Source organism: Chionomys nivalis, chromosome 2, assembly GCF_950005125.1.
Source record: "Chionomys nivalis chromosome 2, mChiNiv1.1, whole genome shotgun sequence".
Lineage (NCBI taxonomy): Eukaryota > Metazoa > Chordata > Mammalia > Rodentia > Cricetidae > Chionomys > Chionomys nivalis.
This window is the reverse complement of record NC_080087.1, coordinates 105,330,766-105,352,436: the sequence shown is the minus strand read 5'-3', so window position 1 is coordinate 105,352,436 and position 21,671 is coordinate 105,330,766. Positions and strand designations below refer to the sequence as shown.

Here is a 21,671-nt window from a genome sequence, read left to right as displayed (position 1 = left end):
AGAAATGACTCGGTGGTTAAGAGCACTGACTGCTCTTCCAGAGGTCCTGAGTTCAATCCCAGAAACCACATGGCTGTTCACAACCATCTATAATGAGATCTGGTGCCATCTTTTGGCATCCAAGCATACATGAAGACAGAGCTGTCATGTATAAAAAATATACATAATTTTTTAAAGATTGCTAGAAAAGAAAAATCCCTTACAGGTGTTTTAGTTAAATGCAGATGTAGTCAAGTTGGCATTCAAGAATAACCATCAATAACTATCACAAGGCACACAGCCCTGTCTCTTGAGACCTTGGTGTGAGCTCCATGAATCTTGCTTTGGACTCCCAACCTCTGGAAACGCTTGGTAACGTGTGCTCTTTTAAGCCACCAAGCTCATGGTCACTTGTTGTGGCTGTTATAGAAAATACAGAATCAGAGATTTGGGTTACGGTGGCAATTTCCAGAGAAGGGGAAACCAGGCCATCAAATGCCTTAGCAGGAGGCCTGTGAGGAAGCTAAGGGGTCGCAGGGAGAGGAGGCAGGGTGAAATAGCAATAGCGCTGCCACTGCCACTGTTGAAAGGGAAACCTGTGCCCCCCTCCCTGCTCAGTGTGCCCTATCAAATAACACTCTCCAGCTGATTGTCACTTCACAAGCTATTTCCGCTTCTGAGAAAGAGATTGTGCCTGAGGATTTCACAGCCCTGTGCTTAGGTGGCTTCTGACCTTGAGAAGGTCCTAGGCCCAGTGGCACATTTATCCCAGGTCACCTTGCAAACAGAGGTGTCCAGGGGCCTGTGAGAAGATGCAGGCACTGCGAGAGCTGAGATGCTCCTTGGGCAGTCCCTGGCCAACGCTCTCAATGGTGTCATCACAGCTTAGTGCTTTGGCCTCTAGACAGTGACAGAAGCCATGCAAGAGGACCCATTATCCATGTCCCTATAGAACTCTACACTAGTTTGGGCTGATGGAAACAACCCCAGGGATAACATTTCCATTCCTCCAGCTGTCCACAGCTTACTCCCATGCTGCATGGACTCTATCCTGGCATAGAGGTGAACCCCAAATGCTGAAACACTCTGGGGACCAGAAGCTGCTATTCAGCTTTTGAGAAAGATTCTCTTAAAGGCACATGGTCTCTAAGAAGAGACCCAGAATACAATCCTAAACCTTCGTATGTCAGCCTGCCTACTTGGAGCCCATTGAAAACCATCTACTTTGGGGTCCTGGAGAGGGGCGGGGAGGCTCTCTATTGGTGCCAGTGACTGATGCCAACTGATTATGGAGCTCTGTAGACATACTAGCTTCCCACCATCAGCTTCCTCCGCCTATCTGAGCATTCTGACTTCTAGGATCTGGCCTAACCTCAGGCCCAAGTTGCCTGGAGCCAGGGCACTTTTACTTCAAGGCAACTGGCTGGCACTCCTTGTCTCTGTACGGGCTCCAGGGTAAACTCCTATGATCAAGAAAAGTGACAAGCCGAGTCCACAATATGACACAGCTAGTAAAAAGGCTTCCCAAACAAGCCTGAAGACCCAGGTTTGAAAACCATAGGGGAAGGGCAGGACTCCCCAAAATAATCATCCTCTAACTCCCTCATGCATGCCTATAACTCACACATGCACGCAGACACGCATGTGTGTGCACACACATATGCATGCAAACATACACATATGCAAATACACACAGACACACTCTTATTTCTCCAAGACCAGGCTGGCCTCAAATTCAGAGATCTGCCTGCTTCTGTCTCCCAAGTGCTGGGAGTGAAGGCGTGTGCCACTACTGCCCAGCACAAAAGGCATTTTTAAAAAGGAAAAAAATGACAACCTAAGGAAGATTAACATCCACACCATACTCGTGAACCTTAAACCAGCCACGGATGACTAGTTACTAGTGCTGTCCCTGGGGCTCAGGAGAGAACAGCCCAGGGACAGACCCCACGCTAGTGGGATCCTCCAGGACACACCCTCGTAGGAAAGTGGACCAGCCTAGAGGATCTGCCCAGTAGTGGTGGGGGTGGGGTGGGGGGGTGTCTCTACCAGCACCACAAGGGTGAGCGCTCTTGGCTGTCAAAGGGCAACCGCTTTAAATGGATATTCACTGGTGTTGGAGGCAGGAACTGTGTGCCGAGCGAGCATTCACACATCTGACACACCAATGACAGTACACCGCGGGCAACTACCTCCAAAACTCTTTATTTAATGCAACTGGAGCATTTGACAGCAACCCAATTCATACCCTGAAGTGTCTTACAAACAGGGAGCAGCTCTCAGTGACCCTGAGGAATGCGCCTGCCTCCCCTGGTCTCCTGGCTGAAGCAGCAAATCTGAACTTCTACTTATGGCCTGGGTGTCCCTGCTCAGGACACTAATGTTCAGCCTCAGGATTGACCACTTCTGCCCTAAGTCCCTCAGAATGCCTGAAAGGATATGGGGGAGCCGTGGCAACTCTGTAGGAGTTTCCCTCCTTTCTGTAGCCTCCCTCCCTCCATGCAGAGCTATAGGGTCCATGAAGTTGATTCCCTCAAGAAACGGGTCTAGGGGACTGTAGGGGCTGGTCATCAAGATTGGCATGCAAGCCATCCATTGAAAGAGTGGGCTGTCTCCACCATCATCTGATACCCAGGGAGGGAGTAGACTTAAGGAGCCCACTCTCCACAGGTCCCTGGTTAGTGTTGTTGGTCACCAAGGCCTCCACACACTCTGGGCCAAGCGAGCTGCTGTCAGGCTGCCTAAGGTTGTAGGTACAATTTCCGACCCCTCAGCAGACACTCGATTTAGTTCAGCCTCTGGGACCTCCTCTAGGTCAGAACACAGGTCATCCCCGGGACCTGGGGGACTGGACAATGGGGACCCTGGAGGCCAGCTGCTCCTCCCAGGGCCTCCAGGCAGCCCAGCTAGGGAGTCCCCTAGCAGATCCCGGAAGCTGCTACCCTCGCGTAGTGGCATGGACTCTAGCAGGTGGTTCAGGAGTTCAGCAGAGACGGTGGCATCGATGGCTTGGCACGTGGACACGAACGTGTGCACCTCATGCATGCATTGAATGTAGCCAGCAGCGAAGCGCTCGCTTGCTTCCGCCTGCAGCTGCTCCCGCTCTGTGCAGGAGGGTGGGAAGAAGAGAGCAGCGTCCCCCACCGTGAGCAGGGACTACTATGACTCCGACGATCCGGGTCTCACCCAGGAGACACACTGGAGTGTCCTGCTGGGGGATGGGGGGAGCTCTCGCCTTGGACCAGGCCCCGGGCTCCGGGAGCCATCGCGTCTGCGCTCCTAATTGGCAGGCGTGTCCTGTCAGAATCCCAGCCCTCAGGTCCCCGCCACCACTCACCTCGAGCCCGGCCCCGCAGCGCGCCCTGCACGCGCCGAACCGTCAGTTCCAGCACTTCGGCGTTCTCTAGCTTGGCCTGCACCTGCGCAGAGGGGAAGGGAATTGAGTCTCCGAGAGCTCCGGCGAGCACTCTGCAACCTCCCGCGGCGCCCTTCCCGCCGCACCTCGGTGCCGGCCAGCAGCCGCCGCAGCTCCTGCAGACTCTCGTTGATCCGCGCGCGCCGCTTCTTCTCCACTAGGGGCTTCCGGGCCTGTGGGAAGCGGGCCACTGAGCCCGGGGCCCGCGCAGCCTCCCGCAAGCCCATCCGCCCGCGGCCCCTGCCCGCACCTTGCGGTCCCCCCGTCCTTCCCAGCGATCCTCATCCTCGTGGCCTGCACGGTCCCGGCTGGGCGCCAGTGGCGGAGACATGGTCCGCAGCGCCCGGATCCCGGTGCCGGGAGCTGAGTGCAAACCACCCTGCCAGGCGGGTGGCAGCTAGGAGGCCTCAATAACTCTTCGGAGTCTTCCGGCCCGCGGTGTCCCGCCCCTTTAATAGCAACTTATTTACATGTCAATGCACCGATTGGCTGTGCGTGGCCGGAGCTGCCAGCCGCGAGGCTGGCCGCATCCAATGAGAGTGGCCCGCTTTGTCAGGCCCCGCGGGCCTCTGGCAGCTGGCGAGGCGGAGCCCACAGCCCGACCTCCTGCCACTCCCGCAGGGGCGGGGACTCCCGGACAGTGACCCCGAGACAGTGACCCCGGGCTTGTCTTGCTTGTGTACTTGTACCTCCCTCTGCTGAGTTGTGAGCCCATATCTGCCAGCCTGTGAGCTGGGACCTAGCTATCCATTCTTCGGTCCGCATAGTCATCCATTCCACCCACCCCTTCACCCATCCATCCCTACAGTGCATTCGCTTCCTTTGATTCACCGAAAGTGCCTCCCGAGAACAGCGGTCCAGTCTGGGGCCCCAAAATGGGCTTCGGGCGGGGCAGTGCCAAAGTCAAGTCCAAGCCCTGGAAGAGCGACCTGGAAGGGGCTTTGGACACGGGTGGCGAGAGTGCAAAGTCCGGGAGAAGTGGGGACCAACCTAGCAACAGGAGTAGGGACAGTCCTTGGCCCCTTGAGGGTTTTTTTTTTGTTTTGTTTTGTTTTTTTGTGGAATTATGAGGACACCTGTAACCTTCTTATACCGAGGTCCGCAGTCGTTCTCACGACAATCAACTCTTTCTCTGCTCTCTTTCTAAGTCACCTACCCTATCACTTACTTGTCTTTCTCTATTTCCAACTCCCGCTCCATGCCTCTCCTTCCTGGTTCACCACCCAGTACCACCTACCTAATCCCTCCGCACCCCCATCCAGGGCTCTCACATTTCCCTGCTCCCCACCCCTTTTCATGCCCACCTCCCTCCCCCGAGAGACCCCTTCGTGTCCCCCTACTCTACCCCCACCTCCGCCCCGAGCCCAGCCCTTCTCGGCTCCTCCCTCTTCCATCTTTGGGCCCTGCAGGCAGAGGCTGCCGTCTGGCCCCGGTAACTTGATGCCCATGACAGTTGGCAGCTGCAGCCGCTTCGGCAGAGAAAAGCGGCAGCCTGGCCAGGAGCGACAGGTGTTGGCCGCGCCTTTGTCTCGTTGGCTTTGTCCCGCTGGCAGCGACAGGCACGCCTGTGTCGGCCAGACGCCCAAGCCCCGCGTCGTCGTCGGTCCATCTGCCGGCCTTGCCTCAGCGTGGGAGGGGTGGCGGTGTGCAAGGGCAACGAGAACGCGCCCCCAGGCAGCACCCTAGGAACTCCTGGCTCTGCTCCATTGTTCTTGGTTTCTGCTGCTACTTCAGAGCTGGAACACAGGGCCGGATCCCACCGGTCCTTTGGGTACTCCATCCTTAGGCCTGGGTACCACCAAGTATGGCTTCAGTGGGCGCCTCTTCTCTTTAGGTCTTAGTAGCTGGTGCTTCATCAGCCTGGCTGGAAGGGCTCCTAAGGAAGGGAAGACCAGGAAGGAACTGGAGTGGTTGGGCAGGGAAAACTTCTGTCCTCTTAAAGATGGGTCTGGCAGACACCTTGTGGCTCTACTACAGAAGGGCCTCCAAAGGTGTCAGGTAGCATGAGGTAGCTGAGAGATTTGAAATTCGACGGTCACAGTCACCTTACTAGCGACCCGCTCCTGCTCTCTCTCACTTTTACCTCTGAATTGTTCCTCTGTGTTCGGGTCCTGATCTCCCCACCCCCCACCCCAGTCAAGTACCACTCATCTGGATATTCCCAACATGCTAAAAAGCCTGGGTCTCTTCCACTACCCTCCAGGAGCTGCCGAGGGTCCTCCATTCCTAGTGGTAAGACTCCTAGACAGGAGTAGGGGTGGGAATGAGCCCAGTGGAGTTAGCCACAGCTGGTTTGAAACTACTGTTTAGCTATTAGCTTCCAAGTAAAGGAGATTCTAAAATAATTACTTTTTAAGTTTCTACTACTTTGAGGTAGGCAAAAACAACCTTTGGTAGTTGTTTGGTTGGTTGGTTGGTTTTTGTGCTCCCTAGTTCACATCCGGTTTTGTACTTCTCCCTGTATCCAAATGAGCAAGGCCAAAAGATAGCTCCTATTGGTACAGCATAAGGGCTCTGTGACCAAGCTCTTGGAAATACCACTGGACCCCTGATTGGAGAGTTCGAAGTGAGGGGTCAAAGGAGGCCCACAAAAGGCAAACTGCAAGCAAGGAATTAAAACCAACTAAGAACTCAGGGAAAGCAAAGCTACCCAGGAAGAGAAATGGAACCGTAGCCCATTCCTAGGTATGGGAATCCATCATGGATGACAAGGCTTTGTCCAGTGCTGTGTGAGCTGTGGTGTGTTGCAGAATGCCGTGTAGAACTGAGGGGAAGAGAAATTAAGTACTTGGGGTGTGCCTCAGTGTGACTGGACATTCTTCTTGGAAGGAAAGAGGGTAGAAACAGGGCTGGGTATGTATGAGTCAGGAAACGCTTTTTGCCTGGGTGAGAGGGGTTACTTGAGGCCCCACCTGCTAAGCCGGCTTCAATTTATTTTAATGAATTCATTGGCCGGGTGGCTTAGACTTGCTGTTCCAGAAGCTTGATCACCCCGTCTTGAGCCCACAAAACCCCTCCTCTCCTGTCTACCTCCCTCAGCTGACCTATTACTTCCTGCCATTTGTCCTCTGGATCATAACCTACCTTCAAAGTTTGCCTGCATGCAGACTTCCTGAGCATTAGGGCCTTTTGATCCCCCTAGAGCCAGGAACAGAGGCCAGTAGAGGCCGGGAAGGGCAGTAGTGGCCACAGGGTGACTAGTTAGCAGCAGAAATAACAGGCCATAAATCCCTAGAGGGACAAAGGCAGCAGCCGGCCTGCAGACATCCAAGTACTTTGTGGGCAATCTGCCCAGAGACTCAAGAGAATTTCCTTTTGGTTTGGAAATAAAGGAGAGGGATTGCCCCTCCGGTTACACCGCAAGGCACAATGGGAGCCCTCCGAAGACTCAGTCAGTGAAACAGCCATACCTGCCAGGAAAACTTTGTTTCTGACCGCCGGATCAGCACTTGCAGTCAGGGGGCATGTTCAGACCAACCCCCCCCCCCATCCCCGAAGCTGAGCATGAGGTACAGTGTCATGTTGTCCCTCTGCTCAGGTCCCTGGGACCCTGGTATGGAGAGAGGAAAGGGAAGCAGGCCTCTTCAGAGTCGCTCTCATAAGCTGTCAGTCAGAAGGGCCAGGAGGCCTGTGCTCCAGTGATGCCGACATACAGATCCGAAGGGTACGTCTTTTCTAGCATGGTTCTCTGCTCTCAGTCCTGAGGCTGGCACATAAGCAACCGGCCAAAGGTAGGATTAAAGAGAAAGTGGGTGCCTGGGGGTCATGCTAAGTGGAGGGTCAGCCCAGTGGATCTGCTAAGTTATCATGTCCAGGTGAAAAGACATCAAAAGAAAAGAGGTCATGGAATGCCTGGCTAGAACTGCATGATGGGAAATTTCTGAGGGCTTGAATGGGCCAGGGAGGCGAGCATGTGAGAGACACACAGGTAAGAACTGGGCCACCAAAGAACACCACGCATGGAGTGATGAGTTGGCTTTTGGGACTGAAGATTTCTTAATGTACCAATTTGAAGTTCTTTAGTAACTTTTTTTGACAATGCCATTCTATTTGGTTTATTGGTCTATGTTATGTTAATATACACAGTGCCAGGTCAGTGGTAGAGCATATGTTTAATCTGCATGAGGTCCTCGGTTGATCCCTTTCATCACAACAAACAAAGCGTACAACTCAAAATAAAAATATACTTGCTTTATTTAACAAGTCTCTAGAAGGCAAAAAAGTCATAAAAAGACACAAGCAGTCACACAAATATATTGCACTGGGTGAAGGTACATTTGGTTTGCACATGAACAAACCGCTTGTCCGGCAAGGCTCACGAATCGTCGCGCAAACTCTGAGAGCTTATTTACATTAAAAAGGCGGCTCAGTTTAAAACAGAGTCTCATGACACCCGTGTAAGCACACATTCTAAAGGAAACAGACTGGATGCTCGGCATCTTGTAAACAAAGTCACAAAATTATCCTAGGAAGTCAACTTCTTAGCAGTTAACAATCAAGGACTATATATTAAATAATCATAAAATAATGCTGATGGTAAACATTCACAATAGTAGAGAGAAGGTTTTGGCAGTTTTGTGTTTAAGGAACAAGCGTAAGCTTAGACCACCGTCTATCTACCCTTACGATCCGACTGCTGAGGGAGGCGGCTGTCTGTAACCCCGAACGTCCATTAAAATATGGCTACTACCTTATCTCAGTCAAAGGTGGTAGCGTCTTAATAAAAAAAAAAAATAGAGTTCTTGTTTTTATGAAAAATAGGGTTAATATTCAGGCATCAAATGGCTTTACTATGAAAACCGACTGCAGTAAGACAATGTTCTGGCAGCCACTCCAGATCCAAGGAACTCTGCTTTTTCTGATGCACTCTGTCTGCTCTTAAGTCAATGACTCCTCCCTGGTGACTTCTCATTCACACCAGGGGTCAAGAGAAGTCTGTCGGAATAATCTTTGGATGTCTGGTACAGCATAGTGTTTTGCAGAACTGAGCAGAGAGGCCCCCTTCTCCCCAAGGGTTCCAGTGATCTGAAAGCCAGCAGCACAGACAGATGTGGTGACAGAGACCTAAAGCCACAGGAGCTAGAGGGTCAGCCAGAAATATAGCGGGGAGGCAGAGCTCCGTGCGAATCGGAGAACACTGAAGGTGGACATGGAGGCCACTTCCCCCATCTCCCCTCCTTCTTGTGTTCAATGGCTGCTCTCTGCTGGGATCTGTTGTCAAGGAGACTCCAACCGAAGAATATATATGGTCTTGTCCCCGCAACAGCAAAGCCTGGTTTGCAGAGGCCACCGTGCAGATAGGGTGACATGACTGATACCACACCTCTCTGCAAACTGGCCGTGATGGTCTAAAAAGGATGCACGAACGACACAGAAATGTACGGGAGGGAGCTAGTCTGATGGCATTGGTCACAGAAATCACTAAGCTCCATTAGTCCAGAGCAGGCATTTCAACTTTGTTTACAAACAGAAGCACATCAGACTGGAATGTTGGCCACTGCAGGGCCAGAAGCCAAGGCTGCCACTCCATGCTCCAAACCACCTACCGGAACATACCCAGGAGGCCTGCAGAGATGTCCTCTCCACTTGGTGGGTGAACACACACGCAGCAGGATTGCATGGTAATTTAGATTAAAAAGCAGCCTTCCATCTGATACAGTCACACTGTGGGAAAGTTCTAGAAAGCCAGGCCCTTGGCTGAGAGCTTCATGTGACTTCCCAGCTATGTGTCACAGCATGGTGTGATGTCTCAGTACAACCCATAGGGGCCAGTGAACATTGGTACACTGGAAGGGGGTCTCACTGAGGTCAAGGGACTTCTGAGGGCCTTGAGGCAAACTCCATGACACACAGATCTCAGTCTCCCCCAAGTTCAATGATAAGTTTGATGACAAATCTTACCCCATCCCCCAAATTCCATATTTATATTTCAATACAAAAACGTATTTCTTCCTAAACCTCCCCACAGTTTTGTTACACCTTCAGAAAACTATGGTGGCTTTTTTTTTTCTAAAACAAAAAAAAGCAATGTGAGTACACATCTATTTCATTAGAAACAATGAGAAGATCCCCCGTCTCTTCCGAGCACCATCTAATGTAGATCGCTGGCTGGGGATGGGGTTATGTCTGCGCCTCCTTCCTGGGGCTTTCCTCTTCTTTGGCTTCTGAGGCATCACCGAGTCCCAAGGAAGGACTGTCTTCCTCGTATGGCAGGCAAATGTTGCCTTTCCCCTCGCTCTCACAGTAAACACAGTCCTTCAAAGAAAGAAGGCGACATGAGTAAATGCAGCTGCAATTTGCCGTCACTAACACTCAGCAAGTTAGCCGTGACCTGGAAGGTGCTGATCACAGAGGCACCCCCTGGCCCAGGAAGCTGGTTCCCGGTCATGAGTCCTTTACCAGTGACTTCCATCAAATGTGTTCCCTGGCATGTGCTCAAGTAGAAGAGGGCACGTGAGTGCGAAGGACAAATGTGTGGTGGTCAAGTGACCCCAAAGTGTTTGTCAAGACCACTCCTCCCTCAACGGATAGAACCTCACTTCTCTCTCCTCAAGAGTACTTCAACTTGGGACATGCGACATCTGAGATTGGGCCTTCAGGGCACGACAGGAACGTCCTGTGGACATCTCATCCTGTGGACATCTAAGCACCCACAGTGAGATATGGGGCCTGCTGCAGCCAGCACCAGTTGGCCTGTGAGGGAGCCTCCCAAGAGGCAGATCCTCTTGCCTTCAGATTACAGGAGCCTCAGCCAAACCTTGCCTTCTGCTTCACAAATCGTGTGTGTGGTTTATGCTTATAATCCCAGCACTTGGGACACAGATGTCCTCAGGAGGACTGCTCTGAGTTCCAGGTCAGCTAGGCTACAGTGTGAGAATCTGTCTTAAAAGAGCTGGAGGGATGGCTCAGCTGGTGAAGTGCTGCCTTGTAAGCCTCAGGACCTGAGTTTATTCTCTAGAACCCACATAAAAAAAAAAAAGTTAGAGGTAGCAGTACGAGCTTGTAACCCCAGGGCTGGGAAGCAGAGGCAGGTGGACTTACTGGCCAGATACTCAGTTCTCTTGTCAAGCTCTGGATTAATAGGATACAGCAGGCTTCATTCAAGAGACTCAGGTTGTCCCTTAGTCTCCATAGCGCATGCAAACATCAAAAAAAACCCTCCCAAGAGATCCTGAGGCAGAACCAACCAGCTAGCTAAGCTGCTCTCAAGTTCCTGACCCAAGAAGATGGCAAAACAACCTTTGAGGAAAGATAATTCCCACAATCCCATTCTGGAAACGGAAAGTATGAAGGTCCTGGAGCAGGTGTCTACCTGCTTGATCCAGGACAGCCAAGAGAAAGCGGGGAAATAGGAGGTGAGATAGGAGGTGGTGGGTCAGCTTGACGGTGAGGCCACTTATTCTGGCTAAGAATGGGGCACCACTAGAGGGGATTTAAGTGGAGACTGTCTTAGTCACTGCTCTCTTGTGAAGAGACACCTTGACCCAGGCAACTCTTATTAAAGAAAATATGTTAACTGGAGGCTTGCTCATGGTTTTAGAGGCTAGACCATTAGACATGGTGCTGGAGAAGTAGCTGAGACCAGCCCTGATCTGAAGGCCAAGAGAGAGATGGGGACTTGGCCTGGTATGGCCCACCCCCAGTGACACACTTTTCTCCAACACAGCCACAGCTACTCCAACAAGGTCACACTTATTAATCCTTCTCAAATGGTGCATTCAAATACATGAGCCTTATGGGGCCGTTCTCATTCAAACCACCCCAGACATATAATATGAGAAGTGTGAACAGAGAGCACAGTGCGAGGTTGCCCTGTCATGCAGGCCATGTGATGGGTGGGGGCAAGATGGAGGTGGGAGAAGCTGCTTTTCAAAGTTGCGTGGTGTGATCTGCTAATGACCAGAGGGAGTAGGAGAGGCATCTTGGACAGCTCCAGGGTTAGCAGCCTGGAAAGGTGGGCCTCCATCAGCAAGCTGGGAGTGTCAGGATACAGTCAGTGTTCCTTAGCTGTAGTCAGTGGTGGGAGACAATCAATAAGGGAGTCTACACCAAGCTGAGCATTGGGAACCCGGAGGCCAGAGAGGAGTCCTGGTGCCCAGGAACCAGAGCTGTTAGCATTGTAGACTGAGAGCCATGGCCTGGAGACGGAGGTGGCTGCTCTCATGCCACTGGACTGCAGTGGGAACCTCTACCTGAGAGTCAGCATACCTGCAGTCAGCAGAAGCTGGGGGAGCACATACAGTTCTGGGATTCCAAGGACCAGGGGCCAGGGCAGGAAGAGCAGGGTGGGTGGAGAGATGTTTGTATTGGGAAACAGAAATCAGAATGATAGAAAGGGAGGCCATTCCCTTCAGTGAGCTGTTCGGGCTAGCCATTCAAACCTTTGAAGGAGTCACACCTAAGTGTCCTAGAGCCTTTTCCCTTCCTTCCTCCGTCCCTCCCTCCATCCGTCCCTCCCTCCATCCGTCCCTCCCTCCCTCCTTTCCTCCCTCCCTTTTCTTTCCTCTTCCTCTTTTCTGTGACAGGATCTCCCTGTGTGTCCAGATGAGACCCAGACTTGCACTCCTTCCTCAGGCTCCCAAGTGCTGGCTACAGATGTGTTCTACTGTATCTTATTTTTTTTTAATCAATTTCAAATTTAGAAGTGTGATATTTACAGATAAACCAGGAAGACAGTACAAGGGTTCTCTTCAGTAAAATTCTGTTGTTTGCTTCTTGAGACAAGGGCTTGCTACGTCTGGTAGGTTAGCCCTGGCTTTCCAACCTCCTGCCTCAGTTTCCCAAGTGCTGGGATGATAGGCGTGTGCTACCATGCTTGACCCCAGCTGCAGCCTTTGAGTGCTGTGTGAGAAGTAGGCTCTGCAAACTTACTGTCACGTCGATGGCCGCAGGTAGACCCCCAGTCTGGACCCATGAATGAACCTCTTGAAGCTCTCGCCTCTGGGTCTCCGTGAACCGGGGCTGGGACCTCTGCAGCAGCTTCAGCTTCTCCCGGTCCTCTCTCAAGACTGACTGGAGATCCCTTCATGAAGAGTTAGGTGTAGGTGAGCGCCACAGGTTGAAGGGATAATATTCTCATTTTCTGTCAATTTTTTCAATATCAGTAATGTCGTGGCAGAGGATTATCGCTGAGATAAGTTATTTTGTTTAAGGTTAACTTAATCTCTTTAGGAAACATTCTCTAGTCCTTTCTCTTAATGATAACCAAGGTCACAATTTCTATAACCAGTACCCGCTGCCTTTAGGAACCTCAGGGGTTCCCCTCCTTTCTCTGAGCCTCCTGTCTGGGGCTGCTCTGCAAAGGCTGACCCGCACTTAGGATCTGTGCAGGTCCAGAAACACCACAGACACGGGCTGGTCACCCACCCGGACTCTTGCTTTCTTCAACTTAGACAGACACATCCCATTTACCCCAAAGGTGGGTGAGGTAACACAGCTAAAAGCGCAACACGGCACCAATGTACGGCTAAAGCGCAGTGTGCTGTTGGCAGGAGGGTGGTCTCCAGGGTTCTAACTGCCCCAGGTCAGGAAGCAGGCTGTTGCAGGCCCAGTGGGGCCATCATGGAGAAGCCTCGTATCTCTCTACTGTCTCTGCTGTATCTAGACAGTGTTCCACAGGACATCCTTCCTGCCTGGATGACCCTGGTGCTGGAAACTCCTACCCAGCCTTTCAGGCTTCCCAGGAGGTGCCAACAGTTACCGGGAGGGAAGCTGGTATGTCATCATGATGCTGTCGTCTGTGTTAGCCATCAGCAGCCAGATGGGGTCCTGCAAGACGTATTTAATGAACTGCTCACTTTCCTCCGTGTCTGTGATCATTTTTGCTTTGTGATTATTCTCTGAGGAGTCAATGCTTCCAAAGTATTTGCTGGTGTGACTTGTATCACTACTGCCTTCAAAGACGTGAAAAGCAAATCGTTATAACATTGACATAAAAAAGCAACTCTTGTACAATGTGCTTATGTGGAGTCATAGGCTTGTACTCCACCAGACAGGCTCCTGGCTACTGCAGGCTGGAGCCTGTCTAGAGAGCAGGGTTCCTTGGGTAATGAGAGCCTGTGCTGGCCCAACTTCCCCTTGGCTTTCCAATCTTAATAATCTCAATGATTCGAAGTCAGGACACCTGCCAGCACCGAGAAGGTGATTCTTTCCTGAGGCAAAGCTGAGCTCAAGCAGGGCCTTGTCTCGGAACCCTGACCTTTGCCCCAAGTTCTCAATGCCTGCGGACTCTGGTCTATCTTTAGGCTCACAGAAGTGTCCTAAAAGGGGGCACTACTGGTCTATTCATGCCTAGTTGTTGCCCGTAGGCAAAGAAGCCTGTGAGCAGATTAGGGAACATTCACTTTAGGGCAGAAGAGGCATGAGGACTCTGAGGATGGCTATGTGCAGGCTTGCCCCTGGAGGCTTGAGGGCATGTGTGGATGATCCCTGCCAGCAGAAGTTGATGGTTAATCGTGTCTGCATATGTGTACCCAACTCAGGAGGTTGAACCAATGTCCAGGGAACCCACCGACTGGCCCAACAAGGGCTGGCAAGGATACGAGGTCTTCATTGACACTGAAATTGGAAGCTAACGAATAGAACTCTGAATTCTGACGGCTAGGGCCTGTCTGTTGTGCTAAGTAGGGCAGGCAGCGCTGCATCCATGCAGAATGGCCAGAAACTGAACATTCTATGACACCTGTGCCCTCAGCACAAACATACCTGCCCCACTTTGGGATGCATCGCAGCCCAGTGAGCTGGAGCCCAGAGAATCTGAGGCGGCAGAGGTCCCGCTCCTAGACAGTGCCGAGCCTGTGGCTGAGCAGAGGTCCTCACCCAGCAGGAGGTTGAGCAGGTCACTGGATGTGGAGATGGCATCACTGTTCTGGGTGTCGGAGGGCTCGTTGCACTTTAGGAACAGGAAAAAGACACGGATGCTCATAGGGGCTTAGGGACAGCATGGCACATAACACACAATATGGTGAGGTGGAGCCAAGGGAGTGCTTTGGGTGGCTTTTGTGCAAAGATCAGTCATGGAGAGCAAGCCTTTCCTTTGCCTATCAGGTGAGCAGATTTTACAGCTATGGGTGTGGGGAGAGGGTCACTGATACTCTATGAACACCACCCAATGTAATGCGCCTTTGAGAAGAGTCACAGCAAACGGCAGGGCTTGAACTCAGTGGAAGCACACCATGATGCTCCTCAGCCTCCTGGGTAGTGAGCCGCCTCATGACTCAGGCTCTGAGCCCCAGTGGAGCTGCTTGGCTTGGGAAGCATTTTGGGTTCTAGCGTCTTAAGAGGGCAGAGAGGCTCTGGGAGACCCTCTGCCAGCTCAGCTGGCTCCACTTTCTGAACAGTAGCATCAACTGCTTGCAAAGGCAGCCATCCCCCCCGGAATGTTCATGGGGCTGGCTCTGGCTGTTGCTACGATCAGAAACCATTAACTGGGCAGGGTCCTCACTACACCAGGGAACACTGGTTTCTGAGCCAAAAGTAGAAATTCCCTCCTCATCTCTGTGAGCCCCATGGGCCTGGACATCACCAGGCAGGCTCCTAGCCACTGCAGCCTGGAGCCTGTCCCCTTTCCCCATGTTGGGCTTCATTAAGCTTTGAAGCCTAGCCAGGCAAGAGCATGCCTTTAATCCCAGCACTCAGGAAAGAAACAGACAGATCTCTGAGTTTGAGGCCAACCTGGTCTACACAGCAAGCAGGTCACCCAGGGATAAAGTAAGACTGTCTCAAGGTTTTGTTTTGTTTTTGTTTTTTTTAAAGGCATTTTCCCCCCGAAGATAGGGTTTCTTTGTGTAACAGTCCTAGCTGTCCTAGAACTAACTCTGTAGATCAGGCTGGCCTCGAACTCACTGAGATCCACCTAGCTCTATCTCCCAAGTGCTGGGATTAAAGGTGTGCACTACCACTGCACCCCCCCCCCCCCCAAAAAAGTAGTTTTAAGACTCATTAGAGACGTGAGGCCCACAAATGCGCCCCACAGTCACACACTATTCCTGGTCCCCTCATCTGCTTTATCTGCCATCTTCATGTGCTCCCTACAGGGCTCAAAGAATGTTTCACGGTAGGACCTCATAACCATGAATCGCACACTCCAGAAAAGTCACCGTAGCCTGAACCCAGGCCTTGAGGCTGGCAGGAAGCACCCAATCCAGAGACCCCGACATGAGGCACAGCACGGCATCCTTACTGCTGGAGGTGTCTTTGGCTGCCGATCCCGAGAAGTGCCAGCCGTGCATTCCAGACCGGAAACTGCTGTCCCTGTGGTCCCCAAGGTCCCCGTGGCTCCAGTGCTGCTCTCAGGTGCCTCCTCTAGCTGAAGCAGGTTAAGCTGTAGGGGACTGCTGCCTCGGGACTGGAAGAGCGGTGGGGAGGCCCTGCCTGAGGCTGCAGTGCCCGCTGGAGGGGTGGCTGGACAAGCGCATGGCTGTCTGAGCATCGAGGTCTGACTGGGAAACTCAGCCTGGGAGGCAGGAGCTACTTCAGAGGCAAGTGTGGGGTGGGCTGCAAAGTGAGGCTGGCTGGGGAAGAAGGCCTGAGGCAGGTTTGGGGTTGCTGGTGGGAAGGGGTAGCTGGGCAGCATGAAGGCCATGACTGGAGCTAAGGGGGCAGCAAATGGCAGGGGCTGCACTGCAAATTCAGGGTGGGTGCCCATAGGCACCACAGGCATGGTGAAGCCGGAGTGGGGAGCTGCAGGCGGGGCCACCACAGTCCCTGGTGTGGATACTACTCCAGATGCCTGGAACACAGGCAGAGGGTAAGCTGGCACTGAGGCAGGGAAGGGTACAGAGGGGCAGCTGGACTGGGATGTGTCAGAAGGGGACCAGGCTGTGGCATTCAGGCCCACGAGAGGAGGACGGTGGGATACAGGTCCCCCAGATCCTGTGCTCTCAGAAGAGTCCTGAGTCTTGACACGCTTGGACTTCAGTTTTCTGTTCTTTCCAGTTTTTTTCCAACATGACTCCATTCCAGAAGTATTTCTCAGTCCTGGGGTAGCTAAAATGCGGAAAAACAAGCAGAGTAAAGACTGAAAAGTAGTTGCAAGCCCTACTGCGTCTACTCAGAGGAGTGTAGAATGTCAGGCAACTGATGGCACCTCTCAGTTCCACAGACCTGGACACGACACTTGGTTTATCTCAATCCATAGCCAGTGAAGGGAACTGACGGACGTAAAACCAAATTCCACCAACTTGTAGATGCCTCTTTACTCATAGGTCATAGTCCTCTCTTTCCCCTCAAAGTCCTACGTCCTCTCTCATGTGAGGGCCTTAAAGGTCCCTTGTCCTTGGAGAAATCAAGTTGAAACGGACCAGGAAGCCTCCTCCCTGCTGCCTACTTTTCACAGTACTAGGAGGTGCTATGTAGGTTGTTGTGGGGAATGCTACCAACAGTCTAATTTAGCCATGAACTACAATAATCACCAGTATGGCAAGAAATGCCCTTGGGCACAATACTGGCATGAATATTATGGGGGCAACCAACACCACTTTCTTTTTGTTGTTGTTGTTTTTCGAGACAGGGTTTCTCTGTGGCTTTGGAGCCTGTCCTGGAACTAGCTCTTGTAGAGCAGGCTGGCCTCGAACTCACAGAGATCCGCCTCCTCTGCCTCCCAAGTACTGGGATTAAAGGCGTGCGCCACCACCACCCGGCTCAAACAACACTTTCTGATTTGATTTAAGGTCCCTCCACAGGGGGAAAGGTGTATCTGATACTGTAGATCTGACCAAGAAACCATGTTGGTGAGATCCCAGGTCCCAGTTGTAAACCTACTATTATTGCTTTGCTAACTATATATAGTAACAAACTGACCTCCAAGTTTGTATCTCTCTATCTACAGATGGGTGCAGCTCTCAGACATCATCAGAAGTTTCTTTGTCTGGCAGTGAACACAGAAACTCACAACTAAGCTTCAGTGGAGTGCTCAGCCACAAACACCTACATAAACCTTACCCCAAGGATCGGAAAACCAGATCAAAGCGGGGATGGGAAGACTGAGAGAGCCAGAAGTCAGGCAGGACTGGACAAAATAGGTCTTCTGGACCACTATACTCATGAACTTTAGCAGCTGTGTTTGCCTGCACACCATCAAGCCAGGCAACATTCTACCATGGAGGCAGAAGGGGTTCAAACGGGTCTTCGGCCCTAACTGAGGAGCTACGGACAGTTGACTGCTTTTGGGAGGGAGAGCATGTTTTCTTTAAGGGCGTGGCCCACAGTAGGCCACCACTCTCACACACATGGCCTCACACCTAGGAGTACATGAGTATACAAACTGGACTTGAGGAGAGGACACAGGGTGTGTGCAGGGTGGGGGTGGCTCTGGGAGCTGGTGGGGGGGGTGTGAATATAAAAAAAACATATTTTATGGAATTCTCAAAAAATTAGTAATTAAAATCAAAAGATTCTTTGTGCAAAAACAAAATCGAAAAACAAAAACTTGTATTCTCTGCTAGCCCAATATTTAGGAAAAAATACATATCGATAGACAGACCCTAAACAGCAGAATGGCCGGCTTCACTTAGCCTACCACTACTGTTCCCAAAGAGATGCTGTATGTTCCTCCTGCCCCTGGAGAGTTGGGGGGCAGCAGTAGCCTGGGTCTAGAGTACCCCTGAAAATCCATGCTGAAGGCTCAGTTGCTGGTCCTGGGGGAGGGAGGGAGGTGGCAGCTTTAGGAGGTGAGGCCTAGTTGGGAGGAAGCTAGGTTACCGGGGCACGCCCTAAGATACAGGACCCATCCTGCCCTCTGTGAGGTGGGCAGCCTTCAGCCACTGTCTCCTGCCATGGAGTGCTGTTCTGCACCAACGGGGCTAAGCAACCATGGCTGCAAACCTTTGGAACCGTGAGTCAAATAAACATTGTCTCCCTATCGATTGTTCCTCTTCGGTATTTTGTCACAGTGCAGAATCTGACCAACAGTCGCATATGCCCAGGAACACACCCCTCCTCACCGGTGTGTCTGGAGAGAAGATGAGGGGCGTGACTGTGGAAGGAGGAACTTTGTGCGCTCCCAGTGCCTTCCTTGGGGGGCGGCCTGGGAGCCTGCTTTCTTCCCACTTCAGCAGAATAACAGGCCTAAGGCAATAGGTATGCAGGGGCATCTGTGAGCTGGGACAAGGGTCCCACACCTTTATTGCATGCTGAGACAAGCAGCCCACAAGCACACTGCCCTGCAAGGGAAGGTTGTACCATTCTGTCCCTGTTTGTTGTTTTTCCCTCAAGAGAGGACAGTGGCTAAAATGCTAAGTTCCAGCGGTGTCAGGGCTTCCTGGAACGTTCGGTGGTTCATGTCCTGTACAAACTGCTGGGTCTAGGGGTCGGTGGGAACTGGAACTGTGCACACTGGGTCTGCTCAGGGCTGGGGTGGGCATCCTCCTATCATTTCCACCGAGGCTCCTGGATGTGGCAGTATTGTGAGTTGGAGAAAGAGAGTGAGAAGGAAACGTGGAAAAGTGACCCTGTCTGCTTATCACTCAGGAACAGAACAGCAGGCTCGCTGAAGACCCTGGTTCAATTCCTACCTTCAGAAGAAAGGAAGAAAGAAAGAAAGAAAGAAAGAAAGAAAGAAAGAAAGAAAGAAAGAAAGAAAGAAGAAAAGATAAGATCCTTAAAAGAGATCATAGCTTCCTCAGTTCCCTGCAGTGTGTCTGGGGCAGGTTTTGGTGGTGTTGCCTGGGGTCACGAGCTGTGATCCTGGACCAGAGCTCCAGAGCCAAAAGACCTGGTATGTCTGGCCAGTGCAGCCCCTCTCTTTGGGGCTACAAACAAAGTGGTCAGGCACAGGAGCCAGGTGGGAGTGTGGCCTGAGCCTGATCCCATCATGAGTGTGTGAACAGGTGGCCAGACTCAAGAACCAGGCTCCTGGAACAGAAAAACCTCAAGCAAGAGTGGATCTTATTCCATTCCTGAAAATAACCACCCCAGAGATTTATTAGCAGTTTCACGTTAATGGCTTTGGCTGAGGTCTGGCTGAGGCTGGCTGTCCACAGGGCAGTCCCAGGCCAGAAGGGTGAGTCTACTGGAGGGGAAAGTTACCCTCCATTTCCAAGAGCTGCCTGCTAAAGTTCCATAGCACCATGCTTAGTCTTTGCAGGCTGAACTTAGCTTTTTATCCCAGAGTATGGATAAAAGTGCCAAGTCACAATTGGCTGAAGCTAGCCTAGGGCTCTGCAACTGTCTACAGCATTGTTTGCTTGGGAACATGAGGCTGCATCCTCGAAAGTGTTCCCAGGCTGCATCGCCAGCAAAGTGGCGATGGCTACTGCACATGAACCTCTGACCTGGGCGCAGTTCAGTGTGAAGCCAGCACTGAGTGCAGTGCTCTCAAGACAGTGCTGAGCCAGGCAAGGAGGCCCACACCCGTAACCACAGCGAGGCAAGAGGACTGTTGGTAACAGGCCAGCATGACCCTGTCTTAGAAAAGAACAAAGTTTAGAGATGGCACGCTCAGTTCAGGTCAGCACTCACCTCGCTCACTCGCCTGGGCTCGGGACCTCTCCTGGAGATAGTTCTGGCAGTGAGCCTGCAGCGCACCGAGCCTGCTCACTTCCCGGAACCTCTGCAGGAAGCCCTGCTCCTCTCTCTGGGTATGTGCAGCCAGAACTTCCTTGGTGAGGCCCAGCTTCTGCAGAGCCCCCTTTTCCTGGCTGAGGCCGCCGGCTGCACCATCCAGGGACTCAGGCCCGCTGGCCACGTCTTCCACTGTCTCTGCAACAAGAAGCAGGCTCGGTCAGCATGAGCTTGTCAGTGCAGCATGCAGTGCAGATCACTCACACCCAGTTGATGCCTACGGCCGCGGGCAACATTCCCCATGCCTACTTTAGCTTTCCAAGGAAGTCCCAGCAGCAGGCAGAAAGCGGCAAGCAGAGACCTTATGATCCACTGGGTCAGGCATCAGGCCTATGGGCAACAGGAAACTGGGAGCTGTGGACTTCCACTTGGAAGATATTCCAAAGCTGCTCTCAGCTTTGGTACACAAGGGATAGGGCCAAAGTGCTACACCCTCCAAGGCTCAGGGCCCTGCATGGTGACCACTCAGGACCTCACGCCCACTCAGCAGGCACATTACCAACTTGACCCATCTCCCCAGTCTCAAAGACACATTTTATTAAGAGCGCTGAGCCACGATCAGTCTTCTTACAATGTGCTCTGGCTCTTTTCCCTACAAAGGAGTGGTTGCTAGGCTCACCTTTGCTAGGAGGCAAGGCTAGGCAGAGAAAAGGTCCCAAGCAGGACCTGCACCTTAAGGACAGACATTAGGGCAGATAACTGCCACCAGGTGGCACTAGAGCACAGCAAGGGCTTGTACTTGGGCCCTAGCTGGCCACATGCCGCCTCTGAATTTTAAGTACTTTTACGGGACCTCGTCTGGTAAGTTTGAACAAACATCAAAATGGTAGTTTACATTCTAATTTTTAAGTCAAATTTTCTGCATATATGTGCTACACGCATATAGTATGCGTGGAGTGTGTGTGTGTGTGAAAGAGAGAGAGGGAGAGAGAGAGAGAGAGAGAGAGAGAGAGAGAGAGAGAGAGAGAGAGAGAGAGAGACTGAGACTCGAGTTCTGGAGTCAGAGGCATGCTCTTGACCATGGCCCACTTCTTATGTGGGTGCTGGGGATGCGAACCAGGTTCTCACACTTGCACGGCTCTTACCTACTAAACCATCTCCCCAGTCTCCAAAGTTTCTTTTTAAAACTCAGATTGCTGTTGATACTCCCCCAAAACCTCTAGCATACCTAACTCCGGTTGTGGTTTTTTGTCGCCCACGTGGACAATGGTGCTGCTATAGCTGCACTGGCTGGTGAGGGACACCACACTCTCTGCCTTGCCTGGCAACGTCAGAGAGCTCAAGTGAGCGCTGACCTCTGTGTGGCTGGTCACCTTGGAGTGCCGAGCTGCGTCTTGATGAGAGAAAAACAGATGCAAACACATATGCAGGATTAAAGCCACTGCCCAGTTAAGGATCTGGAGATGCAAGGGACCTATGGGGCCCATGCTGGATACACCCCACCCCACAATACTTGATACTGGGAGCTGGACAGCTTGTCCTCAGGAGAGAGGTGAAGAGGAAATGATGACATAGGAACAACTTGAACTTCACACTCAGAGCCCAGGACCTCTGGGAAGGAAGCATCTAGATGGCTGTGGTTGTACTGAGCCAGGGTCCTTTGGGGTACAGCAATGACTTCTTCAATAAGCAGGAGTCAGGGGTGATCCGGCTGGTCACTCTATTCCATGTATGACCTTCCACTCTCTTTTGCTTCATTTTATAAATGGGATACCCT

At 52.0% G+C, this 21,671-nt stretch overlaps 2 protein-coding genes across 8 annotated transcripts in view; both read right to left on the bottom strand.

Annotated features, from left to right (window-relative positions):
* Positions 1 to 2,177: 2,177 nt before the first annotated feature.
* Positions 2,178 to 3,827, bottom strand: Hes6 (hes family bHLH transcription factor 6). Of its 3 annotated transcripts, none has more exons than XM_057762273.1 (4): positions 3,645 to 3,827; positions 3,481 to 3,567; positions 3,317 to 3,398; positions 2,178 to 3,083 (listed from the first exon to the last, which is right to left on the bottom strand). In XM_057762273.1, the coding sequence occupies exons 1-4, from the start codon at positions 3,723 to 3,725 to the stop codon at positions 2,671 to 2,673; spliced, it is 663 nt and encodes a 220-aa protein (XP_057618256.1). In that variant the 5' UTR covers positions 3,726 to 3,827; the 3' UTR covers positions 2,178 to 2,670. The 3 variants fall into 3 exon arrangements, with proteins under 3 accessions (XP_057618256.1, XP_057618258.1, XP_057618259.1); XM_057762276.1 differs by having other exon boundaries at positions 2,955 to 3,083; positions 3,357 to 3,398; XM_057762275.1 differs by lacking the exon at positions 3,481 to 3,567.
* Positions 3,828 to 7,564: 3,737 nt separating this feature from the next.
* The window catches only part of Per2 (period circadian regulator 2), a 46,408-nt gene continuing 32,301 nt past the window's right edge, over positions 7,565 to 21,671 (bottom strand). For 4 of the 5 annotated variants that reach the window (XM_057761321.1, XM_057761322.1, XM_057761323.1 and 1 more), the window contains 7 exons: positions 21,123 to 21,287; positions 19,853 to 20,092; positions 15,576 to 16,381; positions 14,099 to 14,285; positions 13,095 to 13,287; positions 12,266 to 12,416; positions 7,565 to 9,649 (listed from right to left, as the gene is read on the bottom strand). In XM_057761321.1, the coding sequence (XP_057617304.1) occupies positions 9,515 to 9,649; positions 12,266 to 12,416; positions 13,095 to 13,287; positions 14,099 to 14,285; positions 15,576 to 16,381; positions 19,853 to 20,092; positions 21,123 to 21,287 (1,877 nt within the window). In that variant the 3' untranslated portion in view covers positions 7,565 to 9,514. Of the gene's footprint in view, positions 9,650 to 12,265; positions 12,417 to 13,094; positions 13,288 to 14,098; positions 14,286 to 15,575; positions 16,382 to 19,852; positions 20,093 to 21,122; positions 21,288 to 21,671 lie in introns of those variants that run through there. The other variant, XR_009056659.1, reaches the window with a different exon arrangement.